The sequence below is a fragment of the Centropristis striata genome, chromosome 20 (assembly GCF_030273125.1).
Source record: "Centropristis striata isolate RG_2023a ecotype Rhode Island chromosome 20, C.striata_1.0, whole genome shotgun sequence".
In the NCBI taxonomy this organism is placed as follows: Eukaryota; Metazoa; Chordata; class Actinopteri; order Perciformes; family Serranidae; genus Centropristis; species Centropristis striata.
The window spans coordinates 11,340,960-11,356,180 of NC_081536.1; the positions used below are offsets into that span (position 1 = coordinate 11,340,960).

At 38.5% G+C, this 15,221-nt stretch overlaps 1 protein-coding gene and 1 long non-coding RNA gene across 3 annotated transcripts in view; one reads left to right on the forward strand and one right to left on the reverse strand.

The window, feature by feature from the left end:
- Positions 1-15,221, reverse strand: part of LOC131993172 (uncharacterized) — a 42,403-nt gene that overhangs the window by 21,313 nt on the left and 5,869 nt on the right. Inside the window, exons 3-4 of the long non-coding RNA XR_009396286.1 lie at positions 8,936-9,061; positions 8,497-8,716 (exon numbers count right to left, since the gene is read on the reverse strand). This is a non-coding gene — a long non-coding RNA (uncharacterized LOC131993172). The remainder of the gene's footprint in view (positions 1-8,496; positions 8,717-8,935; positions 9,062-15,221) is intronic.
- Positions 1,770-11,905, forward strand: bmp5 (bone morphogenetic protein 5). 2 transcript variants are annotated; one of them, XM_059358939.1, is made up of 7 exons: positions 1,770-2,351; positions 4,921-5,113; positions 8,503-8,651; positions 8,942-9,139; positions 9,670-9,746; positions 9,877-9,987; positions 10,137-11,905. In XM_059358939.1, exons 1-7 carry the CDS (start codon positions 1,850-1,852, stop codon positions 10,284-10,286), a joined length of 1,380 nt encoding a protein of 459 aa, XP_059214922.1. In that variant the 5' UTR covers positions 1,770-1,849; the 3' UTR covers positions 10,287-11,905. The 2 variants fall into 2 exon arrangements, with proteins under 2 accessions (XP_059214922.1, XP_059214924.1); XM_059358941.1 differs by lacking the exon at positions 9,877-9,987.

Consider the following 15,221-nt stretch of genomic DNA (forward strand, 5'->3'; position numbering starts at 1 on the left):
AGATGTCTGCTTTCTCTCACACATAATGGCACTCGCGTTGTAGCGTTCAAACCGCCAAAAAATACATGTTAACAACTCAACAGCGATGTATTTATCTTGAAATCATGACCTGCTTACTAAAGATAATCCACAGACTTGTTGAGAGCAGTTTCATGTAGGAACTATTTTCTTTCTAGTATAGTTCCTGCATAAACACTGCTAACAGCACGGTCTGTCAACTAATTGCTGTTGAGTTTGTGAAATGTATTTTTATGAATATACATACATCTTTATATTTTTGAGCCATTATATCCTAAAGAAGGAAGACATCTGTACAATATCTCAGACACTCTGCAACTTACACCAAAAATGATTTAAATGGACATATACCACTACAGGTAAGAGCAATAATGTGTATTTTTGATTTGGGGATGGTTATGTGTCCCTTTAAGTATCAGTTTTATTACAGAACTTCTGTCAAGTGCTGAACAAAAATGAGATAATCACCTGGGTCTTCCTCTAAGGACATGGTGCCAGGAACCTTGGACTCAAGTGCAGCAGGAAAGCTTCTGTAAGTGGTCTATGTGTGTGTTACAGTGACTTCAGAGACTAATTTACAGGTCTTGTACACTAGATGGCGCTATGTGGCAACATCCCAGCATGTCCAGAAGTTAGAGAGGCGCTTCCTTTTTTTTTTCATTTTGGACAGCAGCCACCCATCACATGGAAACCTCTGAGTATTTATGTTTTTAATTATCCCAACATACTTACTTCAACATGCTGTTTACTTAGTGGTCCTCTGAGAATGAAGCTTTCTAGGCTCTTAGCTTGAAATTAACTTTTCTATACTGTCTATACTACTGTTTGGGTTATTATATTTTTTATCTATGAAGATGAGAATCCTTGCAGACTGTAGAGACCTGCAGTGAGCCTGAATATTGAATATGCAGTATCAGTGTCAGCCTTTGTGTTATTCTGATCTGTTCCTACAATGTGTATGGGAATTATGGTTGTACTGTAGTATCATTTTAAGATGGCCCACTTGTTGCATTTAATAAAATATATTTTCCAGCATCCCATTAGATAATCTTTAAGCACATACAGTATAAAAACAAGATCCTTTTTGTTGGTGGTGAATGCAGCTGGAGCCCTCTCCCATAAACACGCGGACTTCAATAAGTTGAGGTGATTAAAAGGCTCTGTCATTATTCTTTCACTCGTTAAGACGGGCTCTCGGATTTCAAGTGTCTCCTTTTACACTCCTGAGCCGCCACATTTATCATGGGACCGGCCTGAAGTTTTATTGCTGCCGCTAGAGGTGGATGCAAAAACAAAAGTTGAGTGTGGGATGGACTCAGAGGGCAACTAGCCCCAATACACTCTCTCTCAGGGGAGAGAAGGAAGAAGAAAAAAAGAAAAATGAGAGTCGGGGCATGATTCGAGGTTAGTCTCTGTTTAGTTTTGACACAGTTGAACACTTTTCATCCACTGGAAACCCCGGGTTATCCCTCGACGTTATGGGCGTACCTACGTGTTTCTGCATCACAGAGGAGTAAGGTGAGGGACAGGGTCACAGCTCCATAAATACTTGGTGTGGCGGAGGCTTTGGATGGACCCTGGAGGAGTAAATACTGCTGGAGGAAGCTCGCGCACAGGAGAGGAGCGGCGACTTTTCTGCAAGCTGATACCTCATTTGTAGAAGGGCTGACGGGTAAAAAAGCCTCCTCACTTACCACCGTGAAAGTTGCGGTGCCTCTGTCTAATATGGAAAGTCTATGATTCCGTATTGGCAGAGATATAAATGATTTTATTTTTCTCCCAGAGTGCGATGTAGTTCAACTTCACACCCCAAAGTGAACTATTTGTCAAGATGACAGCGCTTACACCTCTGAACCGTGCTGTACTTGGACTTGCGTGGAGCTGCTTGAGTTTTCTGTCCTGCGCTCATTGCGGGTTAAGTGACAACCATGTGCACTCCAGTTTTATTTACCGGAGGTTGCGCAATCACGAACGCCGGGAGATCCAGAGAGAGATCCTCTCCATCCTGGGCTTGCCTCACCGTCCGAGGCCCTTCTCTCCCGGGAAGCAGGCGTCCTCCGCGCCGCTCTTCATGCTCGACCTTTACAACGCCATGGCCGTGGAGGAGGAGGGGGAGGAGGTGGGGGTGCAGCAGGGTGCAGCGAAGAGCTTCAGTGCCAAGGCCCAAGGGCACTCCAGGAAGGGTTACTACAGCCCCCAGCATGCCGGCTACTCTCGTGTGGCCCAGCCTTACCGAGCGGCCCCTCTGTTAGGCCACAGCCCCGCACTCACCACAGCGCACGACACCAACTTCCTCAATGATGCTGATATGGTTATGAGTTTTGTCAATTTAGGTAAGTGGCATTAAAGTGGTATTAATTCTTTACAGTTTTCCTTACATCATTAATTTATTGAAACTAGAAGGTAGACCTGGTTTCAATTTAAAATTTGAGAATAATCTCGTGGTACTAAAAACTTAATTTCCAACCCATATTTGTTCACTTTAATTTCCCTCACCGTAAAATAAATGAATGTAGAAAAAGGATTTTATCTGGATGCACTTGATGAAAAACTAACAGACTTAATTCTTGCGATACACGAACAAAAGTTTTAATGCCACAGTATTTTATAGGCTAATGTAGTTTCTTTGTTTCAGTAGATTGCAAAAAAGAAATTGGACACAAAATTACACAGCCTTTGTTTTGAGCAATAAGTGCAATTTCTTCCAGTCCACTGCAGACAAGGAACTATAAAATACTGTAGCATTAAAGCCTTCATTCACTTAATTTAAGAGGTCAAAAGTCTATATGAATTCATTAAATTAAGCATGAGCCTGTCTGTTGCTATCAGCACAGTAAATGCAATTAATTTATTTCCTCAAAATAATTTGTCACGAGTAGCTTTTTTCAAATGAGCTGTTTTTTTTAATTATTTATTTTTAACAGCTAAATGTGAATATGAAAGAACATTTTCAGACATCAGTCAGTTCGGTTGCTTGTGTGAAATGTTTAGTATTTAACAGGATTAGGTCCAACATTTTGACCTCATGGATTTTCTGCTGCTTTCTATTAAAAAGCAGCTGATCTATATAATGATTGTGTTTGTTCAGTAGCAGCGACCCTTAACCCAGCAGTTCAGAGCACCTTATCAGATGACTGTCTGACCTTGAGAAAATTGGTCTAAATTATTTCCTGTTGTTAAAAGGGGAGTGATATTGACTGATGCCTTTTATTTCTGGAGGTCGCCAAGAGAAAGCAGTAGCTCTATTGTCATACTGGTGTTATTTTTTGCTTTCATTGTTGTTCTTTGATGATAATTAAAATACAAGGCATGCAACATGGAAAGGTGCTCAAAAATAAAATATGATTCAGCATTGCAGAATCCCAAATGATAGATTCAGTATATTTGGTATTTTAGTGTTAAGGAAGTTATTTTCTTAAATATAGAGCAAAACATGTAAAAGTGAATTTGCGTAGAGTTGCTTGGAAGTATAATCCCTCACCTTGGCCTGAGCCCATCTGTTTCCACTTACCACTATACCAGGGCATGTACACTGTCAGCCTTGAAAGCTCTGCTCTCGTTCTGGGGACTGTCAGTGAAGTGTTCAATGGGGCTCTGTCTTTATTACAGTACACTCAAATATAGCTACTGACCTCAACTGTTTTAGAAACGTCTATGTGGCATTTCATGCTGTTAAATATGCTTACTGTAACCATCTGAACTTTCAGTGTATAAATAAGAAGTCAGCAATTTAAAATCCATCCATTGAGTCATTTAGTACAGTCATTTTGTTAACAAAATATGGATACTGTCCTGAAGCTGAATCCAGTAATATGCAATTCATCGAGAAGGCATGCTACCTTACCAGAGTGAAGTCCTTATTATTTAATCTTTCTGTTAAAGTTCTCTGCTCTCATTGGCACCTCTGCTTCAGATTACTGCCTGTGGCTAATTTAATGGAACACGCTCAGTGGGTAAAAGTCAGACCTGACCTCTGACCTGTTTGTGCTAAGTAACTGCAGGCGTTCTCTCTCGATAAAACATCAGGGAAATGCACTGCATGATATCACCGCGGATGTCAGACAATCCACTGACCTCAGCCACATGCCCCTTTTCTGCTACTAGGCAGGGGTGTGAGACAGTTAGCGGCCACTTTAAAGTAACATCAAAGTATCTTTTGTCAGTTCATTATTGTTCATAAACCGAGGCTCTTTGATTGTTAAGGTTCTTGCATTGAGGGGCTTTATTTTATCTACGAAAACAAATGAAAAATGTAAACTGCCCTTTGAAAGATTTCAGCCGCACTCATATTTTATGTATTTTCGTACAAGAAAGTATAAAATAATCATTCATGTTTCTTGTTTCAAGTTTTCAAGCCAAAAAAAATATTTTATTTGACTGATGATCCTAGAAATATTTAGTTTTAAAGGTCAAGGGTCATTAAACACTCTTAGTGCATTGTATGAAACCTACAGGAGGTCAGTATGAGGTCAGAAATGAGGTCAGAGTAGACGCTGACATGACGTTGAAGAATCCTGTCTGGTCTTTTCTCTCACTTGAGGAGCAGACGAAAGTGTCTTTAATTGAAATCAGCCTGTTTTTCTTAACTGACAGCCCATTCATCATGGCCAGAGAATGCAGTTAGGCACACAGTAGAGGGCCTGTCTGGGAACTGCTACCTGTATTCAGTTGACTGATTTAATGAACTGGAAAGTGCTTTTGTTGGTAGTCAAAATGTTTGTATTGGACCTGGAATGTAAAAGAAGATGTGATAAATTACTCTTTTTCTGTGTGTTAATGCTGGCATATTTTCACTTTAGAGCAACGCACGCAGAGGTTCAGGAGTTGAAGCCATATTTTTTGATCAGTGTGACCTTTGCTGCCAGTTAAAATGAAATTCATCATAAATATTTTCTTTCCCAGTGGAGAAAGATAAAGATTTTTCTCACCAACGAAGACACTACAAGGAGTTCCGTTTTGATCTGACTCAGATCCCGGAAGGAGAGGCGGTGACTGCGGCAGAGTTTCGGATCTATAAGGACCGCAGTCATTCTCGCTATGACAATGTTACTCTGAAGGTTTCCATATATCAAGTCATCAAAGAATATCAAAACAAGTAAGTGTGTGAGAAAATATTGATACATCCTGATATTATATTTTGTGTTTCTGCATTTATTCTCAGAAACACTGTTATCAATTCAGAATTGATAGTTTAATTGCACTGCTTCGCAATAGAATTACATTCGAAAAATTGCAATATATCGCCTTGCTTAAAGTATTACAATGTATCTAAAATACTGTATATTTGATCGCAACCTCTGTATCATGATATTAATAATATTGACAAATTCTTGCCAATACACAGCCCTAGTAGGTACCTAATGAACCAAAGCCAAACAGGCAGTAGTGCATTGTCACTTTTTTTTGCATCTCTCTCTAACATGCACTTCTCTCGAGTATTTCCTTTGTCTGCTATTTTCTATTCAATTTATACAATTTCAGATGCAAATATTGTATTTTTTTATTGCACTACATTTATCTGACAGAAGTGGTAGAAGTTATTTAGAATTAAGATTTAACAAACAAAAAAAACTATGCATGAATACAAACTATAAAAACACCTATTAAATACTATATAAAATAGTTAAAATAAGTTCTACCTCCACCAACTAAAACATTTTCTAATCAGTAACACTCTAACAGGGGCCAGATGAGTACTTTTACTATACTTACCACTTACCACTTATCTTATTTCCCAGTTAAAAAAGCAAACAGCTATTGTCTTGCACTGTTAAAACTTTCCACTCTCACAGAACGCCCTTCTATCTCCAACTCTGTTCTCCTTCATTCGCACCATGTCTGCCTTACAAATATAGTTCTCGGATAAAGAGAACTCCATTAGCAAGTTGGCCACTTATGAAGCTTGGAAGGTCCATCAGTTATCACTCGTCTTGTGTTGCCTGCCAAGCTGGCCGCGTCCCAGATGAAACCATGAGGGCCCACAATAGGGGGGAAGGGGCTCCCTCGGGTGCTCCCGTGGTCACTGTTATGCCCACCACCTGCCTGTCTTAACAATATTCCGGAAGTTTAAACCATGACATAGCTGAATACACAAGGGTGTACTTAAAAGTGGGCCCACATTTGCTTGCCAAAAATGTGTGTGGGTGATTGAAGGGGAGATATGGCCCTCCTGGGCTTTGAAAAGGTCCAAGTCAATGGACTCTGCCATCTTAAAGGGGAAGACTGCTCAGTCTAGGTTTTCACACACGTTTTCATGGGGAATAGTGTGTTTTCTTTAGTGTTCACGAAGAAGAAAAAATATTTCCCAGTAAAGGAAATCTCAGAAACAATAATGGAGTGTGTGATTTGAAAACAGTCAGTTTGCTCCAGTTTTTCCTCAAAAGCAGCAATGAATTTATATTATTAAGTACTTTTATTTATACGCCATGCTTATTTCTTTATGTTTGTCTTAAACATATCAGAAGAGAATACAGAATACTGTATACACAAACAGATCAATGCCAATGATTTTTAGTTGGTTATTTCTACAAAATTAACTTCTGCAACAACTTAAATATGGTTAAAGTTAGCAGTTAGTTTGTGGGTTTACGTAGCAAATTAAAACCAGTTGGTGACCATATACAATAAAGTGATGTTCCCAGTTCAAGTCCAAGCAGGAACCCTCTCCCCTCACTTCCTGTCAACATTACATTCAGTAAAGGTTGTAGTAAATGTATGTGTGATATAACCCTGACCCCGAAGTCACGTTGGCCAGTCACGCAAAGAAGAAGATGTTGGTCAATCAGAATTAAAAAGCTATGACTGTAAAGCTACCTGGCTGCAATGGCAATTTGATTGCTCCCTAGCACATGTTGACGCCTCTGTTCCTCGATATAGTTCCTCAACTGTATATATTAATTCCTGCATTGCTCAAGATGTCACCTTGTTTGTGCCGCCTGCCAAGATTATGGCACACATTTTTTACAAAAGGTCCATTTTCAGTAACCTAAAATACAGTTTGCTTGTGGACCAAAAGCCAGAATTGTACAGAAAAGCTACATTTTAAGAAATACTGCATGCAATTTTAAAAAATAAATCTCAAGCAGTTTTTCACTGCCATTGTTTGCAAATTCTTTATTGTATCAAACTGTCGAACACGGGAAACCCTCGTCCTCAGGCACGTGAACGGACCAACATGACGACGTCTAAAAAACATATTGCTTCACACGTCTGTAGTACTAGTGGTCAAAAACTCCACAGGGTACCTTTAAAGTCAGACAACTATGCAACACCCTGACCTTCATTCACTCCACTATATCAACGTCACACCATATCCTGAGCTGCTTTATGTTCCTGCTGGTGAACATAAATTGCTAATGGAGAATAGTGGCACGTGAACATAATTTGCAGGAGACAGACTTGGCTAACACAGAGAAGTTACCTCTATCCCTGGTATCCACTCACTTTAACTCACTGTGGAACATTACATCCAGTAATCACAGATGAAGGGGCAGGATAATATTTTCCTCTTGGATATGGCAATGGGAATAGTGAATTCTTACCTCCACAAACTAAATTATCACAGGATATGAGCTTAATACAGTACGTTTCACAGAAGTTCACCAGTATTTCACTCCTAACGATTGACCTCATGTGGAATTCAACTTGAGTTTTATTACACCTGTAATAAACACATGAATAACTCCTAAACTATTGGGGCCACATGGAAAATCTTGGTTCTCTCTGACTAGAACCATGTAACCACAAAAACTGAACAGGCGCTGCCTTATCCGATCTGCCACTTGAAAGGAATCCAATGCAAATTGCCGAGCGGGGCTTTTTCAACTTTAGCTTGATTGATGCCTTATGTCAGGCTTAAAAATACACAAGGGTTGATATACATGATTCATAACACCTGAAATGTTTTAGCTGAGATGTATTGTTATATTGCAAGTCACGGTTTCTTCAACAACGGCAGCGCTGCTTTCTTTTTATCTCCACTGCAGAGCTGGCAAACTTAAATTACCAAATTACTCTTACACACCAAATCATCGGTTTTTAATACTAAAGGCATTTTTAGAGAAGAATGTTTTATTTCAAAAGGATCAACTAATAAAAGCCACTAAGATTTTTTGGCCTCCGCTGCTGCTGACTTGATATGCCCTCAAAGAAGCATATTGTGTCCTTTTTTTTGTCTTATTAAAGCTATGCAAAATTAAGGTGCACAGTCGTTTCTATTTTGTCGAGCTTATCAAACTGTAGCAGGCACTGAGGTTTTGTAATTTGTTCATAATTCAGCAGTTAAGTTTCACTGGCACCTCTCCGAAATGCAGAAGTAATAGTATGAAAACCAAGAGACTTAAAATAAAATAAAATATTAAATGGATTTTTAATGTAATAGTTGTTTCTGCTTGCTTGGGTGTACTGGCTGTTGAGTGTGCATCATTTTAAATGCAGTTTATTTAATGCAGATGTTCATTTCATTGTTTTTTTCTTTACCTCCAGAGACGCCGAGACGTTCTTGCTCGACTCCAAAAAGGTCCAGGCATCCGATGGAGGCTGGCTAGTGTTTGACATCACAGCCACCAGTAACCACTGGGTGATGAACCCACAGCAGAACTTGGGTTTGCAGCTCTGTGTGGAGACTGTAGATGGCAAGTGGAGTTCAGCTTTTCTTTCTATGAATTTGTTCCTTTTACTTGTAACAGACTCTTGGAATCTATAAAAAGGTCAGGAAGTTGAGAAGGTTTAAGGCAATCCACAATGTCTGCATTTGATTAAAAAAAAACTGAAAATATTTTTAATGACTTCAGGACAAGTGTCACTTCCAGCAAAAAATGGCAATAAATCCACAGTTAAGATCACTGGCTTGACCTAGTATGTGTAAAGATACTGGATTTACCATGAAAGCAAGTTTTGTTTTAAAAGTTTTATTTACCTTCAGGCCGAAGTATCAACATAAAATCTGCTGGAATCATTGGGAGGAACGGGCCCCAGTCCAAACAGCCTTTCCTGGTTGCTTTCTTCAAGGCCAGTGGGGTGTTGCTTCGCTCTGTCAGAGCTGCTGGTGGGAAAAAAAAGAACCACAATCGCAATAAATCCACTAATCAACAAGAATCATCCAGGGCACCAAAAACTGGAGGTATGTGCACTTTTATGATGTAGTTAAGATTTTATTTCTTTTATCCCCTTCACATCCGATCTCCTGATGAGATACATTTAATGGCTTCCTTTGTCCATCGATCAGTTAATATCCAGCAGTAAGATATCTCTACAATGACTGGCTAGATTTTGTGATTTAAAATTTAATATGAAGTCCATGTTATTAAATATTTAATGACCTTCTCAAGGTTTTTTTTCCCTCTCTTTTTCTCTCTTCATCTGTCTGTTCTATGACCTTTTCACGGTGATGTTGGGAAAAAACACCTTCAGTTTTAAAGGAACATCCAGTATTTGTTAAAAGCATAAGATATTTAGAAAATACTTCCAAATTTTTTTAACAATTTCAAATATTTTGTGATTAAAAGAGCCCTAGGATGATCATGTGTACTTCCAAAAGTCTGTATTTATGGTCTATGTATATGTATTTCCTGTTCAGAGGCTTTATTTAGATCTATTATGTCAACAAAAAGCTAACAAAAAGGTAACTTTCTAATTTTTTTGTTTTGCCAGATTACAACACAAGTGAACAGAAGCAAGCCTGCAAGAAGCATGAACTTTACGTCAGTTTTCGAGATCTGGGCTGGCAGGTAAGAGAAAATTACAATTTTCTATTACAAAACATTTATAATACTAACAAATGGAACTGGCACAATGAACACCATATTTTAATAGAGATTATTAGATGTAATAAATAAAGGAAGCTAATTTTTTTCTCAGGATTGGATCATTGCACCTGAGGGCTACGCTGCTTTTTACTGTGACGGTGAATGCTCTTTTCCACTCAACGCACACATGAATGCAACAAATCATGCAATTGTGCAAACCCTGGTAAGTATTCTTCAGAGTGCATTGCATATGTGAATTGCAATAAAAAATCATGTTATAAACTTCCATAATGTTCTTAGCAGTTATAATTCATCTGAAAAACTCACCACTGTTGCACCTCTTTTAAAGTGACTTTATGCTCTCATTTATAGGTCCATTTAATGTTTCCTGACAATGTGCCAAAGCCTTGCTGCGCCCCGACCAAGCTCAACGCAATATCAGTGCTTTACTTTGATGACAGCTCAAACGTTATCCTCAAGAAATACAGAAACATGGTTGTTAGGTCTTGTGGTTGCCATTAGTGGCTGGGTTAACTTTAATTTATGCTATCTGGTATGGGAATCGCTGGAAAACACATCTGCTGCAGGTGTGATGTGATGTACAGTATTATGTATATAAAGTTTTATTACCTAATTTATTTTCTTTTCTAAAAATAGCACTGAATATTGTGATATTTAAATGATTAGGACAAAATGTTGATTTTATCAGTTATCAGTTAACTTTTGTGTCCGGTGGCATATACTCCCTCTTAGTTACGTCTGTATGAACTTTTATGAGTTAACTATTCACTGGAGTCATCATGATACATAAGATCGCTTCCCCTTATGCTTGTTTCTGCCCTTTTACAATTCACTTGTGCTACACATGCTCACTGAGCGAGAATTACATGGATGGATTTTTTTATCTGCAACATATCCTCATACCAAAACGGCAGAATAGGTCTTTTCCAAAAACTCTCGAAATTATATATGACATTTAATGAAATAGTTGCATGGTTGCAGTTTTAAAACCCTGACCGTCATGTGAGTTATGCTGATGGTTCTGCCATTGTTAGACTATCAACTCTTGATTTGTAAATTTTAGCATATCATTGGTTTTATGCCCTAAACACAGGGATTTACTTCTTTAAAAAGGCTACATGCTATCACATGTGACTTAACCACCTTCTTTTCACAGTAAGGCCATATGGTCAAATTTAAATAATTCATTTAAAATGTTAGGGTAATCGTCTATCCTGCTTTTGATTTCAATAGTGGAAATTAAAAGATCATTTCTATCAGTTTTCTTCAATTTAGAATCGAAATCATGACACCCCTAGTGAGGTAGTATGTGATGTGGTTACATATGAAATTGTTAAAATAACACAACGTTGATTTTTGGTTTTACACGGAACATGAACAGCTGTCTCCTGGGTGTTTAGTCTATCCACCCTGACCTCCTGAAACAGGCTTTGTCACTCTTTATACTGTCTCACTGACTTTCTCCTTTGCTCCTGTCATATTATTACAACCCCTAGAGGTCCACACCTAACAACAAACTTAAATATGGGTGGTAATAGGCTGCCTGCACCTATAGGGGTGTTTTTTTTTTTTGGTGAAGATGATCTGTATTCATACAAAATAATGTCACACAATGCAGCATCACAAGTTAATTTGATAAAGAAGGGAGCCCAGACCGCAAGATGATGATTTCAGCACTAATATCACAACTTCAACAGGCTGTTGGAAATATCGTAAATCAAATGGGATCGCAGAGAAAAAAAATAGTGAGTGTTCTCTGTAAACTAAACTGCTCAAAGCTATTTTCAAGCTGCCACTGTCTTTCAGCACTGATACGGTTTCACCTTTTCCAAGCCAGCTTTTTTTTGTTTTTCATAAGAGTGTGTGCTCACAGACGGCGATTATGTCAGTCTGGAATGAAACTCTTTTAGTGTTGAGTGCTCACTTATGAATGCTTTACAAATTATGTCATTTTTTAAACAATATTTATGTGAACCTCTTCCATAAACACAGGTTTTTCATTCCTCTGTGGGCGAGCTGCAAATGTCTGTGCTCCACTCTAATTTTATGTAATGTTTGGGGAAATTATATCTTAATGTAGAGTGTTGTGTATTTTAATAAATGTACCACTTGAAAACTCTTATCTTTTCCTTTGCCGTTATTTGACCTCACAGCTTTTCTTGCTCCATTTATCACCCTAAACTATATGCAGAAATGTATTTAGTTTTCCCCTCCTGCAGCTGCAAGTCCTCCAGCTTTTTCAAGTCCAAGTTGTCCTTTTGTATTTCTGTTTGGAGTTCTGTGGATGTTTTACACACTGTTGCCGGACTACCGTCTCAGATTTATAAATGTTTGACAAGTATGATATAAACTAGGGGTCCACCCACAGAGCCTGTTGACATACTCTTGGGGAGTGGTAGTGGTACAGCTCTAGCAGTAAAGCAGTGCTGTGACCTCCACAGACAGCCCAAAAGGGTGATTATCATGAGGCTGCCAGCAGAGCAAGGTATATCATTTTGTAAGCAATCCCTTCCTGATTATGGGGAAAGATTCCATCCATCACATGATTTATGTAATGTGTAGGGCACAACTCTGCTTGCATGCATTCTGTATGTTCACATTTTGGTTATTGCCATCAGCCCAGAGCTAAGATTCACCCCTGGAAGCAAAGTGGAGACTATAAATTTAACTGAGCGAGTGTTGTTGCATTTCCTCTTCATTCAGGATAAGCAAAATTTCCGGAAAACTGCGCGCAAACGTGCCATTTCCAGAGAAGTACTCTGGTTACGCAGGGGTTTTCAATGGTCTTGGAAATCTAGGGATTAGGTTAAGGATTAATATTTATTTACACAACTGTGTTGACCTTCACTGAACACAGGATATGTACTGTTGCACTCTTCTCCCCCCCTCTACCCTCCCACTTCTATAACATTTTTTTTTCCTCTGACATGGCAGAACATTGAGTGACTGTATTTCACTTAATTAAAAGCAGTGGCTGGCCTGCCCAGATGTTATGTGGGCTCCATCTAAAAGGAGTGTTGACATTCAGTGAATAGAGAAGGCCACCTGCTAACTTAACTCTTGGCTTGAGGGGTGATTTGCATTCCTGCGGCCTGTTGCCTGGCATGATTACTCCTAGCACTTCACAATCCCATCTACTGTTTAATATCATGGATTCTTTCCAATTCAGCTACATTTCTTCCTTTTCTGTATCGCAGAGGCTGCTATGAATGACCTCCTATTCAAGTCGTCCAGAACTGCACAGAACTACTCACGACAGCAACCTCCTGACCACATGAAAGCAAAGTTTAACAATTGCCATACTCAGGGCAGATTAATATAGTGGCCCCTTCTCCTCATGAGACCCCCGTGGTCAAAAACAGACTGCAGTGAGTCAGAGGTGCCTTGAAATTCATCAGATCAGCACTTCCACTTTGTAACATGTTGGAAAAAGGTCAAAACCCATCCCGGGTTACTTTTCATGAAGGATTTGATGTGAACTAGTCATACATCATGCTCTGAGGTTTATGTCACAACATACTGTTGGCTTTACATAAACAGTTACATAATGTCAGGATGTGTTTCCAGGTGCTGATATTAGGACTTTCGTCTTTCAAAAACATGTTTATTCTCTTAACCCGATTGAGAAAACAGACATGTCCACGTGAGCGAGTGTTCAGAACACGTCCTTTTGTTCAGCAAATGTGATATATTTAGTGAGAAGAGATCATCTTGAAGCTCTTAGCAGGCCAGAGCTGGCTGTTTGTCAAAAGTCGCGAATGCTTGATGATTCAGGACATTTAAAAAAAAAAAATCTAATATGAACCACAAGCAGGACATATTGTTGACAAATTCTGCAAAAGAAAAAGCTGATGATCTTGTTAGACCACCGACGGAGGTGTTTGTGCTTGAGGCATCTCAGAGATGTCCTCACGGATTAAATCACAGAGGCTGCAGTATTTTGTAGTCTGTTAGTCCTTTTTCCAATAATGATAAAAGGCCACTTTTAGTGCAGTGATGCCTCAGTCATTCAAATCAAATAGTCTAAACTCTCAATGATCAAAGATTCAAAATAATAAAATAATTCGCAACAGTTTACAAGTTTAAAAGCAGCGATGACAATGGATTAAGAAATGTTCATATTCAAAGTTATCTGTGGTTTGCAGAAAAATACAATGCCAACATTTATTCTGGCGACTGGGCTGGTGAAAGCCTGGAATATTAATGGTTTAGCAATATTGAAAGAGAAGAGTATTTTTTTCCTGATTATGTATGAGCAAACTGCACGTCTTATTTCGAGCATAATGTGTATTATCCTATGTTTATAGCTCCTAAACGTCTGTAAGGCTTCTCATACTATTAGAACACTGACTTTAATTCCCTACAATGTTTTATTTCTAGTGTATTTAAAATATTTCAGTAGTTATCCATTTTGCATACAACTGACATTGTTAACATTTGTATTTGAAGTAAAAATCAACTGCGGTCAGTAGCCCATGAAAGAAAAGTTGGATTTTTACACATTCTCATAAACTGTGAAACTAAACATTTGTTCACAGTCTTAATGGAGTCTTAAGGCACACTTCTAGTTAAATGTTACATTTATTAATGTGGTCAATTAGTACAGTCAGCTCTAATGCAGGCAGGTCAGATGATTGACATGCTTATTTTTGTCACATTTTGCTCAGTCTAATACAAAACATAACAGTCACTGTTCATTTGGTTTAGTAATTCCATGTTTCATTGATTTACCCTCTGTTAAGCAGAGGTCTTTTTCTTTCTGGGGCTCAAAGTTTATTTTTAAAGTGTCACCTTGCAGTCCATCCACAAGGCAAGTGAAATTGTATCTAATAAAAATGTTGTGCAGTTTACCTAATTCATCTCCCCACATATGGTTCTCCTTATTTGTGTTCTGTGGGTGGGCTATGACTTCCATACAGCTCAATCAGTCCCTCTTGAAAAGGGAGACCATATGGGTCGCATTTTTACATGTTGTTTGGTATGACAAGGCTGCAGCAGGAACAGCGAGGAATGCGTCCCAACAGAGGGCAACGCAGAAACACCGTTATGTTTGCTTGTTATTCACAAATGCACATTAGCTTCCCCCAGCCAGAGAAAAAGAGGGTTTTTGGGTTCTCTGAGTTAAAACAGACTGTATGTGAAGTCATCTGTCACTTCCTATTACTGCTAGAGTTGGCACCTGTGCATTTAAATCATTTCTATATTTTGAAATGTTGTATTTTTTGTCTGGATTTAACACATGCATTAAAATGTATGGCTGTATTTCATCTTTAAAAGCTTTTCTGAGATGATTAAATAAATAAACTTGAACCATACATTAAACCCTCCATTTATATGTATAACTCTATAAAATGTTTTTACATGCAGCTGTTGCAAAGTTGATCTCAGTTGGGCTTTCTATTATTTTTTATTTTCTTTATTGCATGCAGCATTTAT